Source organism: Macaca thibetana, chromosome X, assembly GCF_024542745.1.
Source record: "Macaca thibetana thibetana isolate TM-01 chromosome X, ASM2454274v1, whole genome shotgun sequence".
Lineage (NCBI taxonomy): Eukaryota > Metazoa > Chordata > Mammalia > Primates > Cercopithecidae > Macaca > Macaca thibetana.
The window spans coordinates 113,655,827-113,683,080 of NC_065598.1; the positions used below are offsets into that span (position 1 = coordinate 113,655,827).

At 41.4% G+C, this 27,254-nt stretch overlaps 1 protein-coding gene across 3 annotated transcripts in view; it reads left to right on the top strand.

The window, feature by feature from the left end:
* The window catches only part of DOCK11 (dedicator of cytokinesis 11), a 189,516-nt gene that overhangs the window by 37,331 nt on the left and 124,931 nt on the right, over positions 1-27,254 (top strand). For all 3 annotated transcript variants that reach the window (XM_050776082.1, XM_050776081.1, XM_050776083.1), the window contains 5 exons: positions 8,923-9,039; positions 9,124-9,213; positions 9,709-9,791; positions 11,853-11,922; positions 12,541-12,636. In XM_050776082.1, the coding sequence (XP_050632039.1) occupies positions 8,923-9,039; positions 9,124-9,213; positions 9,709-9,791; positions 11,853-11,922; positions 12,541-12,636 (456 nt within the window). The remainder of the gene's footprint in view (positions 1-8,922; positions 9,040-9,123; positions 9,214-9,708; positions 9,792-11,852; positions 11,923-12,540; positions 12,637-27,254) is intronic.

A 27,254-nucleotide genomic window follows, 5' to 3' on the forward strand; every position in this document is an offset into this window, starting at 1 on the left:
TATTGAATGTAAGTGATTTAGATGGCTAAATCTACATACCTATAGAACGCCTGTGCACTTCACAGTTTTTTTCTGCTTAAGAATGCAAGGTATGTTAGAGTTCTGTTTATAACTCAGGAAAAAGAGATGTCTTGTTGTTGTTGTTGTTGTTACAAGTTTAAGGTGAGCACTAAGATCCAAGGCAGGTTATAAAATAGTTGATAGGCATAGAATGAGTGCAATCTCATTTCTCCTTGCAGGAATGAATTATTTGCAATAATTTGTGCAAGTCTTTGTGAACTCGTTAAATTCTTTGATTTGTTAGAAAGTCATTATGTATCTCCAAGGCACATTTTTTTTCTGTCAATAATGGTGTACTAAAGAATAGAAAAAAAAATTAATTTTAAAAAGGCTCTTTGCCATTCTAGTCTCTCAATTATTCAAGCCCCTCTTTTCATTTCTTAAACCTCTTTTTGTTTTACTTTTGAGTCGTTTAAATGCTTATTAGCACAGAGTGAACACAAAAAGCCAGGAGAAATTGAATTCAAATCAATTTTCCTACCTGTCAGCCAGTTTGTCGAGTAAAGTTTCGGCTACATTGAGTTTTGGGGTAGAAAGTTCATGAAAATTATACTTATTCATTTGTAGATAATCAAGGTTATTTGCATAATATTTGAACTGGCCGTAATGAAAAACGTTTGTTAACCGAGTGTGAACTAATCATATAGTGTATAGTCTTGTTTCTTAATTTTTTATAGTAAACTATTTGTAAGTTTTTAAAAATAGTTCTTGAGTTTTTGTAAATAGTTAAATATACTTGGAAAGGGGAAATGATTTGGCAGTTAAAACAATTTCTTCCTTATGCTAAAACTCTTAAGAGAAAAAAAGGGTTTTATTTTTCCTTAATGTTTCTATGTTACATTTAAAGGCCTTTGAAATCATATTTTGCTGATTCTTAGAACATTAAGTTGTTCCTAAATTAAAGCTAGGAACTGAAAATTTAATTCTGAAAGCATCAGCAACAACTTGTCCTTCTGTCCTTGTGTGCTGCCATTTTAGCTTGGAAGGCATATGTGTAAGATCAGTCTCTTTGTACTATTCAGCTGGTTATCCCTACACAAAAGCTTCTGGCTTTGTGGTTCTCAGGGCTCTCTGCTAGGTTGTGTGGAGGATATTGAGGTGAATTAGACATGGTCCCTGGACAATAGCGTACTGTTGTTTTTTTGTAATTTGATTCTTAACCACTTGAAAATGAATCTGCCAACTCCTTTCCCCCAAGTAAAAGACCTAAGGTGCTAATCCCCACTCATTGATGACAAATGCTAAATTGGAAGCAACAGCTTAGAAATGCAAAACTCCTTATCCAATTACATTACAAGCTCTCTAAGCCAGTCATGTTCAGCATCTTCAGGGCGATGGGAAGGCAAGATCTCACTTTGGTAAGAATGATAGTGTAGTTTGAGTCAGTTTTAGACATTTCTAAAATGCAAAGTTCGTTCAAGGAGATAAAATGTGGTAGGAGCTGAGAAAAGTGATTTGCTTTTGTTAAGTTCAACGCATAAATGTTTATGTGGATCATGGTTAAGAGCACTGGCTCGGGAGTCCATCAGATAAAGATTTGAATCCCAGCTCCACAAATATGTAACACTGGACATGCCTAAGCCTCAATTTCCTCATCTGTAAAATGGGCATAATAAAATAACCTCTCACAGGATTTTGGGGCGAATCAGATGAGATCATAGGTATAAAATGCTTAACCGGGTATACAGCAATGCTCAATGTAAGTGGTAAGAGAAAGTACAAGGCACTGTTTCCTGACCAACCCGGTGTTTTTGATCCTGCCTAGGAGACTAAGTAAACCATCCAAAAAGCAGTTAAATATCCAGGGAATGTTATATATGAGTAAATGCCACAATAGATGGGAAAGACAATAAGGGCTGTTGGGGAGTGAGGAGGGCTATGCTATCATAAGAATCAGGTGAGCTAAGTGTGGGTTGGTAATAAACATGACCCACTGGTCTCATGGAAGGTATGACTTTTCCCTTAGCTGTTTGTTTTAAGAAAGGTCAGTGTCCTGAATGCAGTTTGTATTTAGATTCTTATGCCAAGATTTTCCCCGGAAAATAATCTTTGCGAAAAGATGTTCATGTCTATTTTGCCAAGTTGGGTTCCGCTAATTAAAAAGATGCCTCCCGCCCCCCCTCCACATCATTAGATTGTAGTTATGCGAAGCTCCTTCAGTAATTGGAGTTCCTATTGGGGAAGAGACAAAGAGATGAGCTGCTGAAAGATGGTCAGATTTAGAACAAACAGGGTCATGGTCATCACAAAGTCAAGTACTCTTTATTTGAACCTTATGAAGAAATTTTTTACAAGCTGGACACAGTGGCTCATGCCTATAATTCCAGCACTTCGGGAGGCTTGATGGGTGGATCACTTGACCTCAGGAGTTTGAGACGAGCCTGGGCAACATGGCGAAACCCCGTCTCTATAAAAAATACAAAAATTAGCCTGATGTGGTGGCACACACCTGTAGTCCCAGCTACTCGGAGGCTGAGGTGGGAGGATTGCCTGAGCCCAGGGAGGTTGAGGCTGCCGTGAGCTGTGATCAAACTACTACACTCCATCCTGGGCGACAGAGTAAGACCATGTCAAAAAAAAAAAATTCCTTACAGTTATGGTTCCGTTATTGCCATGCTGTATAGGGCTCCTCTCTAGCAGTCTCTAATCTACAGTGGTGGCATCTCTCACTTCTGTGAATCATAACACAACTTTCGCTTCTCCTCATATTCACACACCACTCTTGACAGTTACCTAGTCTCCGATCTTACAGGGTTTATGAATAAAACTAGAAGGCAAGATGAAATGATCTGAGACCACATAAACAGATACGGTGAAATTCTTCTGATTGATCTAATGGGGAATAGATGGACTCACACATTTTAGTGTGCAAACACACTTGTACAGTTCCTTTTTTGGAAGAAGATACGGCTATCAAAGGGCATGATAGATGCACAGAAATTAACAACAGACTGTGATCAGCTCGCACATCTTGGGTTTATCTGCCTTCCCCGCGAGACTGTGAACTTCTCAAGGGCAAGGTGGTTCTTTTGTTTTGTTTTATTTTTTTCCACCTCTGCATTACCAGGGACTAGCACAGGGCCAGAACCTCAGTAGGAACTCAATAAATGCATCTTTATGCTGAACTCACTTTGTTTTCCGTGCTGCCGGAAATTGCATGCCCCCAGTGGCCATTTTGAGTGCAAAGTGTTATTTTAAGATGCTCTCTGGAGAAAGCACTCTAGCCTCTGCTTAAAGATATCTGAGAGGAAAGGAGAGCCAAATGACTAGGGGGTCTGGAGAAATTCCTAAGTGAAGGCGGTGGAGAAATGATGGGAAGGAGAGACTCACCTCTTTTTGAGTGTGCCACTTCTAACCCAAGACTGTTGTTATTTTTCATAAGAAAATGCTCAGATGTCATTGAAGCTGTAGTCTGACTGCAATACTGCAAAAAAGAACTTTTGGGCTAATCATGCTCTTTCTGAAACCAGTAGTTGCCATGTTCCTCCTTGTGCTGAAACTCAGTTTGGAGGATGGGGTGGTGGTTGTGGTGGCGCAGGGATGTTTTTGAATTGGCCCTGTGCCATACTGCTAAGCTTTCTGCCTGCTTTCTGGTATCCCTCCCAGTGTGATAAAGGAGCGATTCTACGAAGCCAGTGTTCACTTCAGACTTGCAGAAGAGACATTCTTAGAATTCTTAAGGAGAACTAGTTTCTAAAGTAAAAGATTTACCGGTAAACTAATGACCTTTGGTATGATATTTAAGCAGAAGTAACCCAGGCTCATTTTGCATTGCTTACAGAGAAATATTGTGTGATTATTCTTGTGTCTTACACATTTCTAATTATAACATAAATATGCTTGCTAGTCAAATACGCTTTTGGATACATGAGTGGTTGGATGGTTGAATATATACATTCACGTACCTTTTTATGTATTTATTTTAGTATTACAAGCCTGGTTTTATATTTACACACATACAGTTATGATGATGAAAGATCAGTCATCCTGTACTGTGAATGTACAGGAACCACCACAAAATTATAAAGCCTAAGTGGTGATGCTATCAGTGACCCTCAGTGAGGATCCATTGTTTCCTCTCTTTGGACCAGGAAGTGGACTGCAACTGAATCTATTCTGACGAGTTTCCTTTTTTGCTATGTGTCCTTTCCACCTATATTAGAAATAAAGTTATCTCAATTTATGGAGCTTTGTATTTCTTCCCATTTGTAGAGTTTGCACATAGAAAGCTCATTGAGATTTGGTCCTTAGTGGCCTGAATAAGCAATGGAAACGTGTACTGTATCCCATGCCATGGTACCAAAATTGGCATTTTTATTTTACTAGAGATAGAAAAATGCAATTTATTCTCCTTTATGGGTTGACATGAAGCTTTCTTTTTCAATAAACATTTTCAATTAAGAAAATATTTGATTTGAAGAAAAATATGAAGTAAATGATAATACATGGTATGGCAAATATGAGGATTACATGTGAATAAGTTCAGGAAACTAATAAAAACAAGGATCAGGAGTTGGGAGACCTGGGTTTGAATCCTGGTTCAGCTCCTAATGTAGACAGATGAACTTAGACCTCCGAGCCAGTTTCTTGATGTATAAAGCTGAAATGATGGTATTTTCCTTGTCTACTTGACAAGCGTTTGGTAACAAACAGAATGCATATGAAAGTGTTTTCTTAAGACTGCAAAGTGACATTGAAATGAATTAGCAAAAAATACTAGTATTACTAGCAAGTTACTCAAGAAAGCTTAGGAGTCAGTGAATGAAAACTTTCAAGAACAAATCGTTTTGTTTTGTTTCGTTTTCCCCATGGTGAACACTGAGCTGGTTCCAAATTTAGGTTGACGGTTTTCCTGTCACTACTTACGGGAAGAAGACTGAAGCATATGCTCACTTCTTTCCAGATTGCATAAATGCCTTCGCCTTATACTTAGCACTGCTCTGGAACTGTATGGAAGTTGCTATTATTTGAATGTTTATGAAGTACCATTTATTGTAACGGGTTTTTGGAGTTATGAAAAAGCACCTTTGCGGGCTAATCAGTGTGCACACTGGCAGAAAGGATAAATTACAAACCTGAAAGAAAGACCCTCTTTGAGTGTAGTAGAAGCTTTTATGTATAAGTCTAGTAATAGAATGAGAAAGCCGAATGGGAAAGTTAGATAAGGGATATGATGGAGACTGCTGGGCAGAGCCACCATTAAATCATGATAATTCTATAGGTCATAGATTTTCTTTGTCTCTGAGGCCTTCAGAGTTATAACTGAATCCTACTAGAAGGGAAATGTAGGGTTCAGTCCCTTCTCATCTTTCTTCTTGGAAAGATGAATCCTGATTCACAGGCCTAAATCTCCTATTAGGGGAAGCTTTGTGGGACCCAGAATAGCCACCCTAACTTTTCCACAATTGAGCAACCCCCGACAAAGGAAGTAGGCATGAAGACCCAGAATGCTTAGTTTAATCAGTTTTAAATGAAAAGTGAAACTTTGTTTTCTATAACATAAATATATGACCTTCAAAACATGTGGTAAACTGTTTCATTTTTAGAAGGTATATACTATACATTTAAATAAATGAGTAATTCAGGAAGTGGAGAACATTACCCTGAGTGACATATGTCACGCAAAGAAAGACAAATACTACATGATCTCATTTATATATGAAATCTAAAACAATCAAATTCATACAAGCAGAGAGTAGAATGGTGGTTACCGGAGGCTGGGGGCAAAGGGGAGATGGTAGTCAATGGCGGGATACAAAGTCTCAGTTAAACAGGAAGAATAAGTTTGGTTTTTTTTGAGATCAACAGTATATAGCATGCTGAATATGCCTAATAATTGAGTACTGTACATCTTATCACTAAGAATAAATTTCTTATGTTTTCATCACAAGGAATGTTAAATACTTGAGGTGATAGATATAACTAGCTTAATTTCATCATTCTATATTGTATTAAAAATCAGGCGTGAGCCACCACGCCTGTAATCCCAACACTTTGGGAGGTCAAGGCAGGTGGATCACCTGAGGTCAGGAGTTCGAGACCAGCCTGGCCAACATGGTGAAACCTTGTCTTTACTAAAAATACAAAGATTAGCTGGGTGTGGTGGCGGGCGCCTGTAATCCCACCTACTCGGGAGGCTTGAGGCAGGAGGTGGAGGTTGCAGTGAGCCGAGATCATGCCATTGCACTCCAGCCTGGGCAATAAGAGCAACATTCCATCTCAAAATAAAATAAAATAAAATAAAAGCAAAAAGAAAGAAAGAAAAGCAAAAGTAAAGCTGAAGGAGGATTTTCTTTTTTTTTTTTCTTTTTCAAATATACCTGAAGTAGGTACTTGTGAAATTATTGTACAGAGAAGTTGACAGATTCAGCAGGTTAAAACACTGAAATTTGAGGACCGTTTTTGCAATCTGTACTAGGAAAATAGTTGGCACCAAAAGCAAGACTTAGATTATTTTTAGTGCCTCAAGCTTGCTTTCTTAGATAGGGCTTATACATTCAACTTCTCTGAGAAATTGATCTCAGACCGGGAGCGTTAGAACTGGAAGATACAGTCAGTTTCCTTTTGTTTGAGTCCATGGAAACACGGTAGGTATAGCTGAAAGGGGTCAGATTTTCCTGTCAGAAAATCTGAATTCCTCAAATAGGATTTTTTCCTTTTATTTCAACTCATTTTGCAGCAGTATTTGCAGACGTGAGAGGGATGATCAACTTGCTTTGATCTTTGTAGACATGGGTCTACAAATCCAAATTTAAGACTTGAAATAAAGCATAAAGATTAGGATCTTTTAGACTTGTTGAACACTGAGCTCATTGGTCAGAGTAGTTTACTTTAATCTTTCTAAATAATCTTCTACAGGAAACTCTGAGATGCCCTTCAGATATGGAAATTGGGTATAGCTGTGACCTGTTGTGAACCATGTATAAAAACTATTCTCAACTTTTCTATGGATATAGTGATACTAGAGACTACCTCAAATACTATGTACACAAATACAAGTATAATCCCGATGCTATTATAATATTAAGTCTTAATATAAATGATATTTGGAGTTTTTATACAGTTTTTATTATAAAATTTTAAGGAAATAATTTCATATGAAGCATCATCATTAAAAATTACTACTGTCTGCCCAGCTTGGTTTAGAATGTGAGACATGTGAGACATGGCTCTGGTTGAATCTAAATATCTCAAAGTTCATCAGCAATCAATGACTGGATGCCTATCATGTGCCAGGTATTCTAAGTGCTGGGATTAAAGAAGTAAACAAATAAAAGAAAATCCCTGCTCTCAAATAGAGAGGTGAAATAGATGGTATATCAGATTGTGGTAAGTTCAATGAAGGAAAAAAATGATAGGAAGGTAAATAGTGGGATCCCATTCCCAGTTCAGTACCATGCACATGAGAATCTTGGTATATTTCTTTCTTCTATCCGCCCCCTAACCCCCCGCAGTTGCAGGGGTCAGAGCTGGTGGTATGCATGCATGACAGCTGTGGGTGCATGTAAGCAGTGATGGCCAGTGGTGGAAGTCAGGATCACCTCATATGGCTGTGGGGGTTGGGGCTTATGGCATGCACACCTGTGACAGTGAAAATTAGTGATGATAGACATTGAAGTCAGTTGCACGTGTACACACAGCTGCAGGGTCAGCCATGGGTGTGCAGAAGTGGGAGCCGTCTTTGTGTGTTTCTGAGGAGAAAAACAAAAGCAGAGCCTTTGCAGTCACAGACCTGGGTTTGAATTCCAGTTCTGAAGGCAGGCAAGTTACTTAACCTCAGTTAGGTCCAGAGTCTTTGCATCTGTAAAATGGGGATAATGATTCAATCTGTTTCATATTGCTATGAGTGTTACATGCAAAAATGTACAGAAAGCACTTAGCACAGTGCCTGGCATATAGAAAGGACTCAGTAAATGTGAACTGTTACCATTACTCTTATTATGTTACATCCTGGCTTTCTTAGCATCACTGACCCTGCTTCTTGTTACTTTAGCTTCAGGCTGGGCCCTACTGTCAATGGCCAGCTCGCCTAGAAGTCCAGCAGGGATCCACTGACTTTGTCACCTTGAACCTCACCCTTTCGTAACCTGCCCACGGGATCAAGCATCTCTAGTACCTATGCCTGCTCCAGCTATGCTGGAACTTAGTACGCCCATGGGACAGTGTCCCTGGTACAGAGTAGGAATATGAATGTTGATACTTTCTCCCCCAGCGTTGCCCAGAGAGTGGTGCAGATGCAGTAAATACCAACAGGCAGACTTCCAAGTATGCCACTTTTTGTTTTACTTAAAATTCAGTAATTTTTAGAAGGCACACAAATTAAGTAGAATAACACAGTTCTTTTTTTTTCTTTTTTTTGGAGAGACAGGATCTTGCTCTGTCGCCCAGGTATAAGTGGCACAATCAAAGATCACTGCAACCTCAACCTCCCAGGCTCAAGTGATCCTCCTGCCTCAGCCTCCTGAGTGGCTGGGACTATAGGCACGAGCTATCACACCCAGCTAATTTTTCTACTTTTTGTTGAGATGGGGTTTTCCCATATTGCCCAGGCTGATCTCTAATTCCTGGGCTCAAGTCATCCACCTTCCTCAGCCTCCCAAAGTACCGGGATTACAGGCATGAGCCACCATGCCCAGCCAGAACTCTTTATCTTTAGCAAGAGAATATCTGTATGTGTGTGTGTATGTGTTTGGGGTGTGTGTCTAGCTATGAAGAATATTTCTCTTGTGAAATTGTCTCCATTAAGTACTTAAAAGTATCAGTAATCCCTTCTTTTGAGAAGTAATGTATCTTTAGTACACAGAAAAGAATTTAACTCTTGTGGGTTTGATCATAATAACTTTATTTTTGTCTCTTATAAAGGAAAAGGCCAAAGTTGTTGAGCCCCTGGACTATGAAAATGTTATTGCCCAAAGAAAAACCCAGATTTACAGCGACCCCCTCCGAGATCTGCTTATGTTTCCAATGGAAGATATATCTGTGAGTTCACAAGCACTCCTTTAAAGAAAAAAGCCCCTATTTTTCAAGCCAGTTCTTACAGCAAGAATGTTCTTTATGTTCTAGATCTCGGTAATAGGTCGTCAGCGCAGAACGGTGCAGTCTACTGTACCAGAAGATGCTGAAAAGAGGGCCCAGAGTTTATTTGTCAAAGAGGTAAGAGGCTCAAAGGCCACAGAAGAATATTCTTCATATATTTAAAATATATACAATATTTATATGTCTTTATATATTTGTAACCTGTTTATAAATAAATAAATGTAAAATATTTAAAGTAATCTTCCTTTAATGTAAAGATAAAATAAAATTATTAACATTAACTGGCCTAAATAACAAGTCTATATGATGTTAACAAGTCTATATGATGATAAAGCTTAAACATTTCCACAAGGTGCATATGACCTTAGTGTTTTCCTTTTGGATTTGTATACTCTTTGCACTGGGAGTCAGAGTATTCAAAGGGCATATGAATTGGGATTTATTGCCAGCAACTGGGTAAGAGAGGCACAGTTAATCCATAAAGGAAGATCCCAGTACCAGTAATTGCCAAATGGTTTTAAAAAGCCTGTCGACACAGTACCAGACTTTTAAAAGGTGGACATATATTTACTTTTCCTATATTTCAAATTCAAGATTCCTATTTTCTTTCAGTGTATTAAAACCTATAGCACAGATTGGCACGTGGTAAACTACAAGTATGAGGACTTCTCTGGGGACTTTCGAATGTTGCCATGGTAAGTTTAGCATTCCAGGTAAACATGCAACAGGAGAATTATTAAGCTTTTTTACCTTGTTAAAACCACTTGTCAGCCGGGCGCGGTGGCTCAAGCCTGTAATCCCAGCACTTTGGGAGGCCGAGACGGGCGGATCACGAGGTCAGGAGATTCGAGACCATCCTGGTTAACACGGTGAAACCCCGTCTCTACTAAAAAATACAAAAAACTAGCCAGGCGCGGTGGCGGGCGCCTGTAGTCCCAGCTACTCGGGAGGCTGAGGCAGGAGAATGGCGTGAACCCGGGAGGCGGAGCTTGCAGTGAGCTGAGATCCAGCCACTGCACTCCAGCCTGGGCGACAGAGCAAGACTCCGTCTCAAAAAAAAAAAAAAGAAACAAAACAAAACAAAAAACCACTTGTGAGGCCGGGTGCGGTGGCTCATGCCTGTAATCCCAGCACTTTGGGAGGGTGAGGCGGGTGAATCACGAGGTCAGGAGATCAAAACCATCCTGGCTAACATGGTGACATCCTGTCTCTACTACAAATACAGAAAATTAGCTGGGCATGGTGGCGGGCACCTGTAGTCTCAGCTACTTGGGAGGGTGAGGCAGGAGAATGGTATGAACCCGGGAGGCAGAGGTTGCAGTGAGCGGAGATCGTGCCACTGCACTCCAGCCTGGACAACAGAGTGAGACTCCATCTCAAAACAAACAAACAAACAAACAAAAATCACTTGTGAAACCTTTCAACGATAATTTGTAATAAAGCAAGTATTCAAATAACCTGCATGTTTGGTTAAATGCAATGTTTTGGTTAATTGAATAGGTTTTAACTTTCGTCTTTGAAATTCTTTCCAAAATGTACGAGAGCTCACTTTTTGGCTTTAGTGAACCTGTATTGAACATAAACTAAAATTTAGCTGATGGTGGATAATGTAGTGAGCATTTTCTAGTAGTGTCAGTGAAAAATCTTGATGATAATTACTTCAGTTTGGTGAACCTAGCCATCCCTTGGAAAAAGTACATCTCTTTCAATTGAATTGAAGGAATGGCATGAGCACACTGGCCCAGGAGCCAGACTGTTGGGGCTCAAATCTTATTTCTACCACTTACTAGCTGGATGACCATGACTCAGTCACTTAACCTGTTTGAGCTCTCCATTTTCTCATCTCTAGTACTGATTCCTCACAGGATGTCATATGGGAAATGTTTTTGGAACAAATAGCAGAGGAATAAGACATTTGTTTAGCTTTTTGTAGTTTTCAGAGCACTTTCCAAAAGAGGAGAAAACTGAGTCCTATATGGACAGCCTGGTCCTTGAGGAAAAAAAAAAAGAAAAAGAAAACAGAGTCCTAAAATGACCCGTCCAAGGTCATACCACAAACAAATGCAAGAGCCAGAATTACACTGTTGCCTTTTTTTTTTTTTTTTTTTTTTTGAGACGGAGTTTCGCTTTTGTCGCCCAGGCTGGAGTGCAGTGGTACGACCACTCCGCTCACTGCAACCTCCGCCTCCCGGGTTCAAGCGATTTTCCTGCCTCAGCCTCCCGAGTAGCTGGGCTTACAGGCACCCACCACCACACCCAGCTAATTGGTTTTTAAATTATTTTTGGTAGAGACGGGGTTTCACCATGTTGACCAGGCTGGTCTTGAACTCCTGACCTCAGGTGATCCACCCGCCTCAGCCTCCCAAAGTGTTGGAATTACAGGCGTGAGCCACCACACCCGGCCTGTGTTGCTTTTTGACCCGGGGAAGGAGAAGTTCTGCCACCACTAACAGCTCTGGCACAGGATCCTTAGCAACTTCTGCCCTCCCTAAGTTTCTGGGCTTAGTTATGTCTTCCCTGCTGGCCACATATGTGGAAGTCCTTAGAGAAATAAAAACTTGCAGTAAGTTTACTCAAAGGGGAGAATCTGAATTTGGAAAGGAGAATAGAATGTCTTGGCATTTTCTTGTTTGTGAAAGAAAGAAATCTGCTCATCTTGCTTTAACTGTTGTTGTCATTATTGTTGTGTTTTTGTTGTTGTTGTTGTTTTTGGTCTGTTCTGTTTAGTTTCTAAGACAGTTCTCTTATATTTGCAGTAAATCTTTGAGACCAGAAAAGATTCCTAATCATGTATTTGAGATAGATGAAGACTGTGAGAAAGATGAGGTAAGAATGGGGGCAACAGTGAGGTAACTGTGCTAGTTTTCTCACGGTCACTTTGCTGAAAAAGATTTCAAAGGGAATTTCTTGAGAAAATATGAAGGAAAGAATTGTTTTGGAATGATCTGTGGCCAGCTTTCAAACTGGGTGCTTTTCAATTTTTTTTTAATTACTGTATTTGCAAGTAGGAAAAAAATCAAGTGAGAGGGGCTATGATTTGTACATAAACATGTTCCCCCACCTGTGGGACATGCTTGTGGAGTTGCTTTTCTCGAGTTGGGCATGTGGTGTGGTGATTCATCTGGGCTCTCCTGCCTGATAGATTCCTCTTGGGACAGATGGCCCGGATGTCTGTGACATTTCGAGGTGCAGTTCGACTGTTTACATAATGCAGAAGAGTTCCCAGAAGAGAGCCCATACCATTCAGTAAATACTGAGTGCCTACTGTGTGCATAGCACAGAGCCTTTCATTCTACTGTCAACTATTTTAAATCCTCGTGGGGAAGAGGGGACTTTAGGTTTTAATTAGGAAACGGTCAGGGCCTCATTCTGTGCCCCTAAATGTTTGGCTAATTAGATGGCAGGCTGGCTGTTGTTTTACTGATTATTTTTGTTCTATTTCAGGACTCATCTTCTTTATGTTCTCAGAAGGGTGGTGTGATAAAACAAGGCTGGTTGCATAAAGCAAATGTAAATAGCACCATCACAGTAACCATGAAGGTAGGAAGTAGTTATTATATTATTCCATCATTTTAATGATATTGGCATTAAGTAGCCTATCTGGAAACAATATTTATTTTACAAAGAGCCCTAGCAAAAAAAAAAAAAAAAAAAAAAAAAAGGAGAGGATTCTCACAGACGTATGGAATTTAAAAAATCTAAAACATCAGGATAAATTTAGAAGTGTAACTTTTTTAAAGACATATAATGTAATGATTATCTGGTGAATCAGGATGTTTAAAAAGGAGGCTGTCAGTTGAAGGAGGAAAATAGCTTTGAAAAATGGGCATCAAAGTTTCATATGTAGAAATGACCTTAATGAGTGGAAGGACAAGTAATCCATTTCTTTAGCAAACATTAATTAGGTGCTTATTACATATTAGTCACTGTGGGGAAATATGTAGATATCTAAGATGGGGTCCCTGGTCTCAGCCTCCGGACTAGACAAGAAATATACTATTTTAACTAGTATACAAAGCAGTCCTTTAGTGCAGTCAGAACAGCCTAACTAGACAGTTTTGTAATTTGGCAGGATAGTGAGTTTGCATAATGGGTTTATGTGAGATAAAAGTTGAAACGTTGGCCGGGCGCGGTGGCTCAAGCCTGTAATCCCAGCACTTTGGGAGGCCGAGACGGGCGAATCACGAGGTCAGGAGATCGAGACCATCCTGGTTAACACGGTGAAACCTCGTCTCTACTAAAAATACAAAAAACTAGCCGGGCGAGGTGGCGGGCGCCTGTAGTCCCAGCTACTCGGGAGACTGAGGCAGGAGAATGGCGTAAACCTGGGAGGCGGAGCTTGCAGTGAGCTGAGATCTGGCCACTGTACTCCAACCTGGGCGGCAGAGCGAGACTCCGTCTCAAAAAAAAAAAAAAAAAAAAAAAAGTTGAAACGTTGAAAAGAGTAACATTGGGCTGGGTGCAGTAGCTCACACCTGTAGTCCCTCCTCCTTTGGGAGGCCAAGGTGGGTGGATTGCTTGAGGTCAGGAGTTCGAGACCAGCCTGTGCAACATGATGAAACCCCGTCTCTACGAAAGATACAAAAATTAGGCTGGCGTGATAGCACACACCTGTAGTCCCTGCTACTCAGGAGACTGAGGTGGGAGAATCCCTTGAGCCTGGGAGACGGAGGTTGCAGTGAGCCGAGATGGCACCACTGCACTCCAGCCTGGCAGCAGATAGAGAGTGTATCTCAAAGATAAATAGATACTTTTTTTTTTTTTTTTTTACAAAAAAGGAAAAATTATGCAGAACCTTGAACGCCTTGGACATGAGGTTCACTTATTTGGGAGGCTGTAAAGAGCCGTTAAAATCCAAAAAGAAAACAAGTTACATGAGGATTCTGAGCAGAAAAGCAAATTATGCTCTGATACCAAATATAACTGTTCTTTCAGATATTCAATATAAAATCATGTGGTTTTCTGAGGATGATTCACACTTGCATTAAGTATTGAAGGTCATTCTATCTTTCACACAGGCTGCAAGTAGAAACCATGGGTATCTACCAAGGGAAGACTCAAATTTTATCTTAATTTAATATTTTGCCTGCTGCCTTCCCTTTGGTGATCATGTCCTGTTCTCACTTTCATTTTCAAGCCCTGAAAATAATGAATCCAAGTTGTAGGATGCTTCCTGTATATCGCTTGCACCTAAGCATGGGCCTCAGCAAGTGGTGATAATAAGAGAACCCATTTATTGAGGACTTAATATGTACCAGGCACCATACTGGGTGTTTTATATTCTGTATCTTGTTTAATTCTCATGGCTGCCCTATGCAATACGTACTGCTGACTATTCTTAGTTTATAGATTTGGAAAGTGAAGCTCAGAGAAATTCAATAATTAACCAAAGGTCACACAGCTCCAAGTTTTTCAGAGGTAGGATTTGGACCTAGGTAGGCTGTAGTCAGAGCCTATGCTCTTAACCAGTATACTGTCAGTGCTCACCAGCTGAATGAGACTCAAGGCTTTATTACAATGTATTTCCTACCAGAGTTATCAGGTTCAGAAAGGTACGTGTGAAGGTTACGTTTCTGTGTGGATTATCAGAAAATGGTTGTATAGTTTTTGACTGCATTCCCCTTCGCAAACATTCTCAAAATATTCAAATAGGGCCAGGCAGGGGGCTCACACCTGTAATCCCAGCACTTTGAGAGGCCAAGGCAGGAGGATCGCTGGACCCCAGGAATTCGAGGCTGCAGTGAGCTATGATCGCGCCACTGCACTCCAGCCTGGGCAACAGAATAAGATGCTGTCTCTAAATTAAATAAATAAATGCATGAAGGAATGAATGGTTTTACCCACATTTAAGCCTTAGCCCCACATTAAGTAAATGTGTGAAAATCTGGATTCATAAGATAAGATGTTAGGAAATTAATATCTTTACAGAATAGTTCGCCACAGGTTCCTTTAGTTTAATACCTTTCAACTTTAATTTGCCTTACAAATAACTTCTAATTTTATAGGAGTCCATATAAGGCAAAAAGCACATGCTTTACATTTTCTCTCATAATTTGTGAAATACACATTGATTGATTGATGTGATAGGAGGAATTGATGGCCTCTCAAAGATGTCCATGTCTTCATCCTTGGAACAGTCAGTGGTCCCCTACATGGCAAAGAGGAATTAAAATCACTAATCGACAGGAGGGAGGGTATCCTCAATTATGTGGGTGAGCCCAGTGCAATTTCAAGAACCCCGTAAGTGGAAGAGGGAGGCAGAAAAGGACAGTCAGAGAAAGAGATGTGAGAACAGAAGGAGGGCCAGAGAGAGATGCTGCATTGCTGGCTTTGAGGATACAGAAAGAAGTCACAGGTCGAGAAATGCAGGCAGCTTCTAGAAGCCGGAAAAGGCAAGAAAATGGATGCATGCATCCAGAAAGGAACATAGCCCCGCTGACACCTTGATTTTAGCCCCGTGAGACCCATGTCAGACTTCTAACCTGCGAAACTGTAAGATAATAAATTTATGCTATTTTAAGCCATCAAATTTGTGGTAATTTATTACAACAGCAATAGGAAACTAACACAAACTAGGCAAAGGTTGATTGTTCAACTTGTGGGTTTCATCTCCCTGAGCTTGGGAACTCTAGCACTAACAGTGGCCAGGCAGGAGCCATACATTCATAGAGAGTGTGGTGAGTCCAAGGCAACCTGGTGACCACATAGCCCACAGCTGAAGGGGACAGCTGCCACTTGTCTCCAGCTAATTGTTGTTTTGCTGTAGCTGAGCTAGACTCTTTGCTTTGCTTCTTTTTATCCTCAGCTGCTCATATTCTGGCTGTGTGTGTGTGTGTGTGTGTGTGTGTGTGTGTGTGAAAGAGAGAGATCATTAACATATAAAAACATTTATTATTATTATTATTTTTGAGATGGCTCCTGGCTCTGTTGCACCAGGATGGAGTGCAGAGGTGCAATCCCAGCTCACTGCAACCTCCACCTCCCGGGTTTAAGCCACTTTCCTGCCTCAGCCTCCTGTGTAGCTGGGATTACAGGCGCACGCCACCATGCCTGGCTAATTTTTGTATTTTTATTAGAGACGGGGTCTCACCATGTTGGCCAGGCTCGTCTCGAACTCCTGATCTCAAGTGATCCATCCGCCTCGGCCTCCCAAAGTGCTGGGATTACAGGTGTGAGCCACTGTGCTTGGCCTATTTCTTTCTTTTTAAAACCTCTACCAAACAGTAGGCAAAGGAAGGGAAAGAGGAATAAACCAAGTTAATTGATTATAGGAAGCTATACAACTTTTGTCTTTATTTTTATCATTTATTTATTTGGTTTTGAGACAGAGTCTCACTGTGTCGCCCAGGCTGGAGTGCAGTGGCGTGATCACGGCTCACTGCGGTCTCAAACTCCCAGGCTCAAGTCCTCCCACTTCAGCCTCCCAAGTAGCTGGGACCACAGGCACATAGCACCATGCCCAGCTAATTTTGTTTGTTTGTTTGTTTGTTTTTGGTAGAGATAAGGTCTCCCTATGTTGTGCAGGCTGGTCTCAAACTCTTGGACTCAAGTGATCCTCCCACCTTGTCCTCCCAAAATTCTGGGATTACAGGCATCAGCCACCATGCCTGGCTACTGCACAGCTTAAAAAAATTAATAGGAAATACTTTGAAATGCAAAGGCCATATTGAGGTTTGGGAACTGTTTCTGGTTATGAGTTTCATTTATCCCCACTCTTTTCCATTATAGATTATGAATCTCCATTTTGGATTTCTGGGAGCTAAATATATATCCTTTACTCTTCTGATTTCATCTCCTGAGCCATAGCAGTAGTGTTGTATTTCAGAATTTGTCACAGCTAGAATGGGAATCAGAGGAAGGTTCAGCTACAACCTTCTGAGGCGTTTTGCCAATATTACTTTTTCCTATAATAATTGTATTTTGGGCCAGGCGTGGTGGCTCATGCCTGTAATCCCAGCACTTTGGGAGGCCAATGCGGGAGGATCACTTGAACCCAGGAGTTTAAGACCAGCCTAGGCAACATAGCGAGACCCTGTCTCTACAAAAACAAACAAAATTAGCCATGTGAAGTGGTGCTCCCCTGTAGTCCCAGGTACTTGGGACATTGAAGTGGGAGGGAGGATCACTTCAGCCTGGGAGGTCGAGGCTGTAGTGAGCGAGATTGCACCACTGCATTCCAGCCTGGGTGACAGAGTGACACCTTACCTCAAAAAAAAAAAAAAAAAAAAAAAAAAAAACATGTTTTAACTGTTATTTAGTTCAACGTTATTGAAATTAATTGGAACTGCAGTGTTGACACATCATTTTTTTCATGTTCTCTTTCTGTATCAATACAGGGCATGTGAGTGTACAGGGCAGAGGATTGAAAAGGGGGAGCAGTTAGATAGTTGTTTCCAGGCTAGAACTTGAAGTGAGGGCCAAAGCACAAGTCCAGGCCTATGAAACAAAGCACACTGGGAGAGTCTGGTTTGTACCTTTCAGTGCTCTGTTACAGGGTGGGGGATCGTATACATTTTTCCTGCGTCAAGTCTGGATTGTTTCAGGCATAGGAGGCTAAAGCTAAAGATGGGGTGAGCAGCTGACCCAGCTCTTGGATAATTGGAAAAGGCGGAGGCAGAAGAACTGAGACAAAGGGTTGACAGAGTTTGAGACACTCTGAAAGGAAAGTTTCTATGTATTTTTTTCTACTATGGTAATGTTTGAAGTGAAGAATACTAATGAAGCTCATAAGCAAATGGGAAGATGACTCAGGTGTGCTATTATCTGAGTCATTTCCCCAATCCTGGAGGCAGGTTTATCCTTAGAGCATCTGGAGTTCCCTGCCCGCTAGGAACTCCAGCCCACACTGGTAAGAAGCATTGGTAGATTTAGCAACTAGCACCTCAGGGCCAGAGCTTGCAGAGTTGAGAGAAAAGAATCTTTTCTTTTTGGAAAATCCAAGCTTTGATAGCCTCTGCACACTCACGGCAGACTAACTGGGAAGCAGCAGCAGATCTGGTTATTAATCATGACTCAGTGGCAAATAACAGCCTCCATAAGCCAAGCTTCTTCCCTGTGTTTTATCTGAGCTTATTTGATGCCCTGTGGCTTGACACTGGCCTGCAGATCCCTCTGGAATTGCTAGGGAATAAAAAAGCAAGGCATCTTGATGCCTTTTAGAGAGAGGTGTACGTTTAAGGGTCTTTATTCATTAAGAAATTTCTAAATTTTAAAAATTATGTGCAGGGCACAGTGGCTCACGCCTGCAATCCTGGCACTTTGGGAGGCCAAGGCAGGAGGATTGCTTGCATTCGGGAGTTTGAAACCAGCCTGGGCAACATAGCAAGACCCTGTGTCTTCAAAAAATAAAAAAATTAACTGGGCGTGGTGACGCATGCCTGTATTTGCAGCTACTTGAGAAGCTGAGGTGGGAGGATTGCTTGAGCCTGGGAGGTCAAAGCTACAGTGAGCTGTGATTGCATGACTGTGCTCCAGCCTGAGTGACAGAGCAATACTCAATCTCTTAAAAAAATTATAATCAGTTCTTTGGAAAGTTTGAAATTATGCACACTTTAAACTGATTTTAGAAATAGATCTGAGTTGTTTTCCTGGACATTTTGACTGTTAGAAATAAAGGAATCTGCCCAGGTGTTCATGACCAGCCTGAGCAACATGATGAAACCTTGCCTCTACAAAAAATACAAAAGTAGTTAGCCAGGCGTGGTGGTGCACTCCTATAGTCCCAGCTACTCTGGAGGCTGAGGTGGGAGGATCACCTGAGTTCAAGAGGTGGAGGTTGCAGTGAGCCGAGATTGTGCCACTGCACTCCAGCCTGGGTGACAGAGCGACACTCTGTCTCAAAAAAAAAAAAAGAGGGAGGGAGGGAGGACTCTAATAGCAAAGAAGGAGGAATTGTATCATGAGAGAAAGTGCAAAAATAAAACGAAGGAAAGAGTATTAGAAGAGACTCAGCAAAGTGCAGTTGATAAAAGGGAATTAGAAGATTCCAACTTTATAAGATATTTTGAGAAAGGCAACCACATGGTTTTAATGCAACCTAAATAATATAGCCAAAGTAATTTGTATATGGGTTGCTTTAGAAAGTTCAACCTTCCTAGCTAGCTTGCCAGTTTTGCAAGAACATTCAAGTCGATGGTTCTTGCAATGACTTGCAATGCATTCAAGTCGATGGGCTGTAGGTAAAAGACAGGCTGGTAGAGGAACTAGGCTGAATTCTTCGTATTGGAAGATTATAAGACCCCATATTTATGGAATAAAAATTTATATTTTCCCCAATATATAGCTTTCCACCTGCTCTGGTCAGTTGTTAAGATATAATCTACACCACCTTCTGAAATGGGCGTATTTTCCCAGAAGTGCTTGCTGAGTATAACCTCATTGTTGGCTGAGAAACTTGCCCTGAGGAGCCTGGGCTACAGGAAAGTTGCGAATAATGTGCATCACTCCACGAGTCACAGTGCTCCGTGCCCAAGCACTTCCTCTCACTGAAGAGGATGCTGGTATCATGCAGTTCTTGCAAAAGCTCCGTTGCGCTGGGTGTGGTGGCATGTGCCTGTAATCCCAGCTACTCAAGAGGCTGAGTCAGGAGGATCACATGAGCCCAGGAGTTTGAATTGAGCCCAGGAGTTTGAACCTGTAGTGAGCTGTGATTGTGCCACTGCACTCCAGCCTGGGCACAAAGCGAGACCTCATCCCTTTAAAAACAAAACAAAACGAAACAAACAAACAAACAAAACCAACGCTTTGTTGGTTGTTTGGGTGCAGTGAACATTTAGCACTTATAATTTGCTCTGTTCTTTGTATTCAGGTTAAAACAGGACAAGCCTTATCATAGCGATTAATTTCTTCAATTTGTGGTTTCTAGTTAATGAGGATGTACCTTGTTGCCACTCTTCAATTCCTGGAAAAGTATTAGAGAGAAGTTTTAAGATGTCGTAGAGAATGCATGATCCTTTAGATAGAAACCGCAATCCTAACAGACCGCTATTCATTTATATTCTCTCTTTCCCAAGTAGCTGCTAGAGACATCTGCTTTATTCAACTTCTTTTCATATCAACGAAGGAATTTAATGTGGGCTTAGATAGCTGTGATATTGGACATAGCCTTCCCCTGGTATTTAGAACTATTTTTTCCTAAGAGATATAATGATATATGGAGGAATTTAATCTTCAGGGTGGTTTTTGCATTTTTGAAAAATTGCTGCAGATTCTTGGCCAACTCCTGGGACACCCACCTTTATGCATCTTTTTGGCTCAATTTGGTCACATTCCTCTAGCTCTCTCCTCCCCATTCTCAGCAATTAAACGTTGAAGTGCCTTGATATGATATCGGGGTTGCAAGTTCAACTGGTTGATGTATGACTCACTTCTAGTGCCCTTTAAAATTTTTTTTGGCACAAAAGAGAGCCATTTGTTATATATCCAGAGTCCAAAAGTCCTTAACTCCTTAACTCTTCCGGGAGGGATTTTCCCTCCTCTGCAGTGGGAGAACATCAAATCAAATGAGGATTTGACCTAAGAAAGCACATAAGATATTAAAATAATTGCTAGGAGGTCAAGGTCACTATGTGTATTAGAACGAAAGGAAGAGAAAATATTTTATTTTTGATATGTTAGTCCAATTGTATTCTCAAATCTACCAGACTGTCTCTTACAGCTAACAAATGGATTGCATTCCTTTATTATGCATAAGAGATTTTTTCACTGATTTGTTTTTTATGTTTTGTTTTCCCTCATTCATATTACTTCTCAAAAACCATTTATTAGGTGCTTCCTATGTGTCAGACACTATTGGGTATCAACAAATTCATGACCAAATAGGTAATTTCTTAATTTAATTTTTTCAGAGACAAGGTCTTACTATATTGCCCTGGCTAGAGTGCAGTGGCACAATCATAGCTCCTTGCACCCTCCAACACCTGGGCTGAAGCGATTCTCCTCCTCAGGCTCCCAAGTACCTGGGACCAGAGGTGCATTCCACCACGCCTGGCTATCAAATAGATATTGAATGCCTTGTTAATACAAGGTATTAGCATTGTGAAGGGTAGAGAGAAGTGTCAGATGTAGAGCTTAAAACCTTTTTGGGACGGTGGGCTGGGCACAGTGGCTCACACCTGTAATCCTAGCACTTTGGGAGGCCGAGGTGGGCTGATAACTTGAGATCAAAAGTTCGAGACCAGCCTGGCCAACATAGTGAAACGCTGTCTCTACTAAAAATACAAAAATTAGCCAGGCGTGATGGCGTGCACCTGTAATATCAGCTACTCGGGAGGCTGAGGCACGAGAATCGCTTGAACCCGGGAGGCAGAGGTTGTGGTGAGCTGAGATCGCACCGCTGCACTCCAGCCTGGGCAACAAGTGAGACTCTGTCTCAAAAAAACCCAAAAAAACAAAAAACAAAAAAACACCTTTTTGGGGAGGTGAGACACACACTAACAACAATTGTTTAAAGATGGTACAGTGACCAAGTGCTACATGAATCTAGATCATTGTGGCCTGGGGTCAGAGAAGGCTTCTTGAAGAAGGCGGGACCTTGAAGGAAGTGAATCAGAAAGGAGAAAAGTGAATGTGCCAGGTAATATGTATAAGGCAGAATGGTTAGGTGAAGCTGAGTAGTCACGGGAGATGAAGTTGGTTTGGTCCTTTGGTATCACCTTGTGCCTCCATTTCTCTTCTGTAATATGGAGGGCATAAGAGTAATGACCACACAAATTGTTACTTAGGATTCAATGAAATAATACAAGGAAAGCACTTAACCAGAGACCATAATGCACAAAGCACCCCACAGATGTTAGCAATTGTTGTTATTTTATATTATTAGGGTTGTGGGAGGGCCTTGAGTGCCAGTATCTGGCATGTGTGCCTTATTATGTGAGTAATTGAGAGTCATTGATTATTTGAGCAGTGTTATGCCATGCTGAAATACATCTGATAAAATAATTTGTGTTTAATGAGAAAGGTGGATTGTAGACCCCTCCTACTAGACTTTGCTTTAAATCAAATAGTTGAAGAACTCTTCAGTGCCCAGATTTGGTAGAATTATTTAAGAAAAGCTATTTGATTTTTACTCAGTTTCTCAGTGGGTAGGACAGTGTCATATATTAAAACTTGGGCCCGGGTATGGTGGCTCATGCCTGTAATGCCAGCACTTTGGGAGGCCAAGCCAGAAGGATCACTTGAGGTCAGGAGTTCGAGACCAGACTGGGCAACATGGTGAAACCCTGTCTCCACCAAAAATACAAAAAGCTTAGCCAGGTATGGTGACACACACCTGTAGTCCCACCCACTTGAGAGACTGAGGTGGGAGGATCACTTGAACCCAGGAGGCTGAGGTTGCAGTGAGCTGAGATCGTGCTACTGCACTCCAGCCTGGGCGACAGAGTAAGACTTCATCTCGAAAGGAAAAAAACAAAACAAACAAACTTGATAGGACTGTAAATGACATGAGGGAGAGAGGTGAGTGATGTATCAGGTTACCAACGTAGTGGTAGGGGATCTTCAGCAGGATGAAGTTCCTGGCATTCTGGTATTATTACTGCAACTCACTTTTCTAAGTCCTGTGCTTTTTTTCCTCATTGTTTCTTTCATTTTTGTGCAGAACAGTTCTAAGACCCAGTGTGTCTCTGTCTGTCCTGCTTTCTCCTTTTCCTTGCTGGCTCTTCCATTGTGTTCTGTCTGAGACATTAGGCAAGTTCCCCCACATCATTTCTACATTGCTCCTGGCCTACCTACTCCGCCTCTAAACCTTTGAAGCATCCTTTCTAAGGGTTTCTAGTTCATGCAATTTAGCAGTAAATAATTACCCCTCTAGGTAACACACAATAGGTAAACACTCTTGGGATTTGTTGTATAGAATGATAAAAGATTTTCCTACTTTCTTTTCTTTTCTTTTCTTTTTTTTTTTTTTTGGACATAAGATCTCGCTCTGTCACCCAGGCTGGAGTGCAGTGGCGCAATCTCTGCTCACTGCAGCCTCTGCCTCCTGGGTTCAAGCACTTCTCCAGCCTCAGCCTCTCAAGTAACTGGGATTACAGGTGCACACCACCACGCCCGACTAAGTTTTGTACTTTTAGTAGAGACGGGGTTTCACCGTGTTGGCCATGCTGGTCTCGAACTCCTGACCTCAGGTGATCCACCGGCATGGGCCTCCCAGAGTGCTGGGATTACAGATGTGAGCCGCCACCCCCAGCCGTTTTCCTACTTTGAGGATACTAAGTGCTCCAACTTTCCTTCCTTTGTTTAATCTTTGATGCAGCCGAATGACAAAAGGCCTTTGTTCCTGCTCCAGAAGGAGTTCAAAAAGGTTGTCATCTGGCCAGGCACAGTGGCTCACACCTGTAGTCCCAGCACTTTGGGAGACTGTGGGTAGATCACTTGAGGCCAGGAGTTCAAGACCAGCCTGGCCAATATGGTGAAACCCCATCTCTACTAAAAATGCAAAAAAAAAAAAAAAAAAAAAAAAAAAAAATTAGCTAGGTGTGGTGGCATGCGCCTGTAATCCCAGCTACTTGGGAGGCTGAGGCAGGAGAATTGCTTGAATCTAGGAGGCGGAGGTTACAGTAAGCCGAGATCATACCACTGCACTATAGCCTGGGCAACAGAGCGTGGCTCTGTCTCCAGAAAAAAAAACAAAACAGTTCGTCATTCCAACAGCTTGGGACCTTCAGCAGACTTGGCAGGACCTGATCCTATAGAATCAAATCCTTTGGCTTGTTCTCTGTTTTATTCTTGTGGGTGGTCTGAATGGGCCACTCTTCACTGAGTAAGCTGGGGCATTTTCGGCTGTGTTCACCATCTAACAAAAATAATAGACAAGGAGGAGGAGAAAGAAGAGTATGGGCATTACAGAGAAACGCAATTGTGTTGGATGAAACCACTGGAGAATCTGCTGGGGAATCTGTGCTGGAAATGGGATTATTCATTCATTGTTTATTCATTTTGAAGCATTTTACTGAGTCCAGGCATTGTTACAGGTACTGGGGGGATAACAGCCGTAGATGAAACATGAAACTTCATGGGCTAGAAAGATATGGCAAATAAAACGGATAGATGAATAACATATTTGTGTAGGGATCACTCCATGAAAAAGACATAACTGGGTGCTATGATGAGGGCAGGTGGTACAGAAGGCCTCCCAGAGGAGGGGAGATTCAAGCAAAGACCTGAAAGGAGTAAGAAAGTAAACTGTGTGGATAGTGAGGAAAGAGGATTCTAGGCTGAGGAAACAGGAAGTACAGAGACCTGAAGGAGCTCACTTGAGATATTTGAGTAACAGCAGATAAGCCAGTGTAGCTGGAGCAGAAAGATTAGAAATAGAGTCCAAGGAAGGCTGGGCATGGTGGCTCATGCCTGTAATCCCAACACTTTGGGAGGCCAAGGCGGGTGGATCATGAGGTCAGGAGATTGAGACCATCCTGGCTAACATGGTGAAACCCCATCTCTACTAAAAATACAAAAAAATTAGCCGGGCATGGTGGCGGGCGCCTGTAGTCCCAGCTACTCAGGAGGCTGAGGCAGGAGAATGGCGTGAACCTGGGAGGTGGAGCTTGCAGTGAGCCGAGATCGTACCACTGCACACCAACCTGGACGACAGAGTGAGACTCTGTCTCAAAAAAGAAAAAAAAAGAAAGAAAGAAAAAGAAAAGAAATAAAATCCAACAAGTAATCTGAGGCCAGATCATCCTGTACAGTGTTCTGGGCTATGGTGAGGATTTTAGATCTTACTGTAAAGTAAGTTGGGAAGCCATTGGAGGATTTGGGCAAGATTCTCTTTGTAGCCATTATCCTATTCTGATTTCAGTTCTATCAGTGACTTGCCTATGTGAACTTTTTTTTTTTTTTTTTTTTTTTTTTGAGACGGAGTCTCGCGCTGTGTCACCCAGGCTGGAGTGCAGTGGCGCGATCTCGGCTCACTGCAAGCTCCGCCTCCCAGGTTCACGCCATTCTCCTGCCTCAGCCTCCCAGTAGCTGGGACTACAGGCGCCCGCCACCACGCCCGGCTAGTTTTTTGTATTTTTAGTAGAGACGGGGTTTCACCATGTTAGCCAGGATGGTCTCGATCTCCTGACCTCGTGATCCACCCGCCTCGGCCTCCCAAAGTGCTGGGGTTACAGGCTTGAGCCACCGCGCCCGGCACTTTTTTTTTTTTTTTGAGACGGGGCCTTGCTCTCTCGCCCAGGCTGGAGTACAGTGGTGTGATCTCGGCTCACTGCAGCCTCCACCTCCCGGGTTCAAGTAATTCTCTCACCTCAGCCTCCTGAGTAGCTGGGATTACAGGGGTGTGCCACCATGCCTGGCTAATATTTTGCTTTTTTAATAGAGACACAGTTTCACCATGTTGGCCCGGCTGGTCTCGAACTTCTGACCTCAGATGTTCCACCTGCCTCGGCTTCCCAAAGAGTTGGGATTACAGGCATGAACCACTGCTCCTGGCTGCCTGTGTGAACTTGAACGAGCTCTTGGTCCCTCAGTTTGCTGTTAGGTAAAATGTGGGTAATGATACTTATCCCCAAGAGGTATTAAAACGATTAGCTATTGGTTACAAAAGACTTGCAGCCTTCGAATGGCAGGTATGGTATAGAATAATTACCATTATTCTGTATAGTCGTTATTTTAACACCTGTCTTCTTTTAGAAATGTAAAAAAAAATCTCTAAACGTATCCCTAAATAGCTGCATTGTAGAAATTTTTTAAATGTCCAGGAAGTTATGTTTCTGATTTCCCTTTGATTTCCATGTGAGAGATTTAGGATATTCCTTTCTTCTTTGCAAAAGAGATCTTAAAAGCTTCTCAGAAGTTGAAACCCAACATATATCATAAAATATTAGAATGAGAAGAGATCTTAGAATGTGTTGGGCAGAGTCTGATTTCTACATAGAGATGACTTTTAAAAATATTCCTTACTGTCCAAACTCTGTGTTTCCAGTGTATGAGAAATCACGTGGGGAGAGTAGCTTCCAGGCTAGGAAGGCTGCTGTGTTATTTGTTCAAGTTGAATGAAATTATTTGTAGATTGTGGAAAAATGTGATCTTACAGATCATCTGGTCTGATCTCATCATTTTACAAGTGAGTAAACTGAGAGAAGCAGAGTCTTGAGGACAATTTCACTGCTGGTTAGCAGGAGATACTGGCTGAGAATCAGTATCATAAGACTTTCAGGCATCTGCTCTTTCTGAGTGCTCTTTCAGGCATCATGTTCTCTCCCCAGATTCATAAGCTACCTACCCTTGTGTCACATTTAGATATAATTGCAATGTTACAGGAAGTGATTTGCTGTAATTTCATATCCCTATCTCCATTGTAATGATGTGCTTTGCTAATATTGGAAGTGGTGGCTGCCACAGAATTTCTGTGCTTGGTGAGGCAGCTGTACGTGAAAAAAAAATTTCCCAGACTATAATTTGACTGTATGCCACAAATGTTTTGCTCTGTATTTTCTCTTCTGCCTCTCTCTTTGTTGCTGGCTGTTGACTCTGCAAGTGGATTCTATAGGCTGTCCCACTGAAGCAGCAGAATTTCGGTTTTAGATTTGAACAATTCAAATCTAAATTTTTTCATATTTTTTTCATGTTACTTTTGGCCTGAAAGACGTATTTTAATTTTGTTATAGATAATTATTGTGATAACTTTAAAAAGCAATGTGTTACACAGAGTTAGTGCTCATTACATGTTTATTCATTTGAAATGACCTCAGCATGTAATTTTAAGCCTTGTATTCCCATGATTTTAATGATAGATGTGAACCATTGTCATGAAAATGAGCAAATAGGCCGGGCAGTGTGGCTCACGCCTGTAATCCTAGCACTTTGGGGAGCTGAGGCAGAAGGATCCCTTGAGTTCAGGAGTTTGAGACCAGTGTGGGCAACATAGGGAGACCCTGTCTCTAATAAAAATAAAAATAAAATAAGGAAATATACATATATCATCACCATTATGATTAACATTTTCCTTTAATATTAATCTAGATTTCTTCCAACAAACTTAAATGTGGATTAATTGAATATGAGAATATATGCATATATTCTCACATATATGAGATATGTAAATATGTGAAAGATATAAATATGCCCACACATTCGCTTTCTGTTCCTTTGCATACTAATACAATAACATTTAATTGACTGGAATTGCAAAACAAGGTGATGTTTTCTGCTTGGAC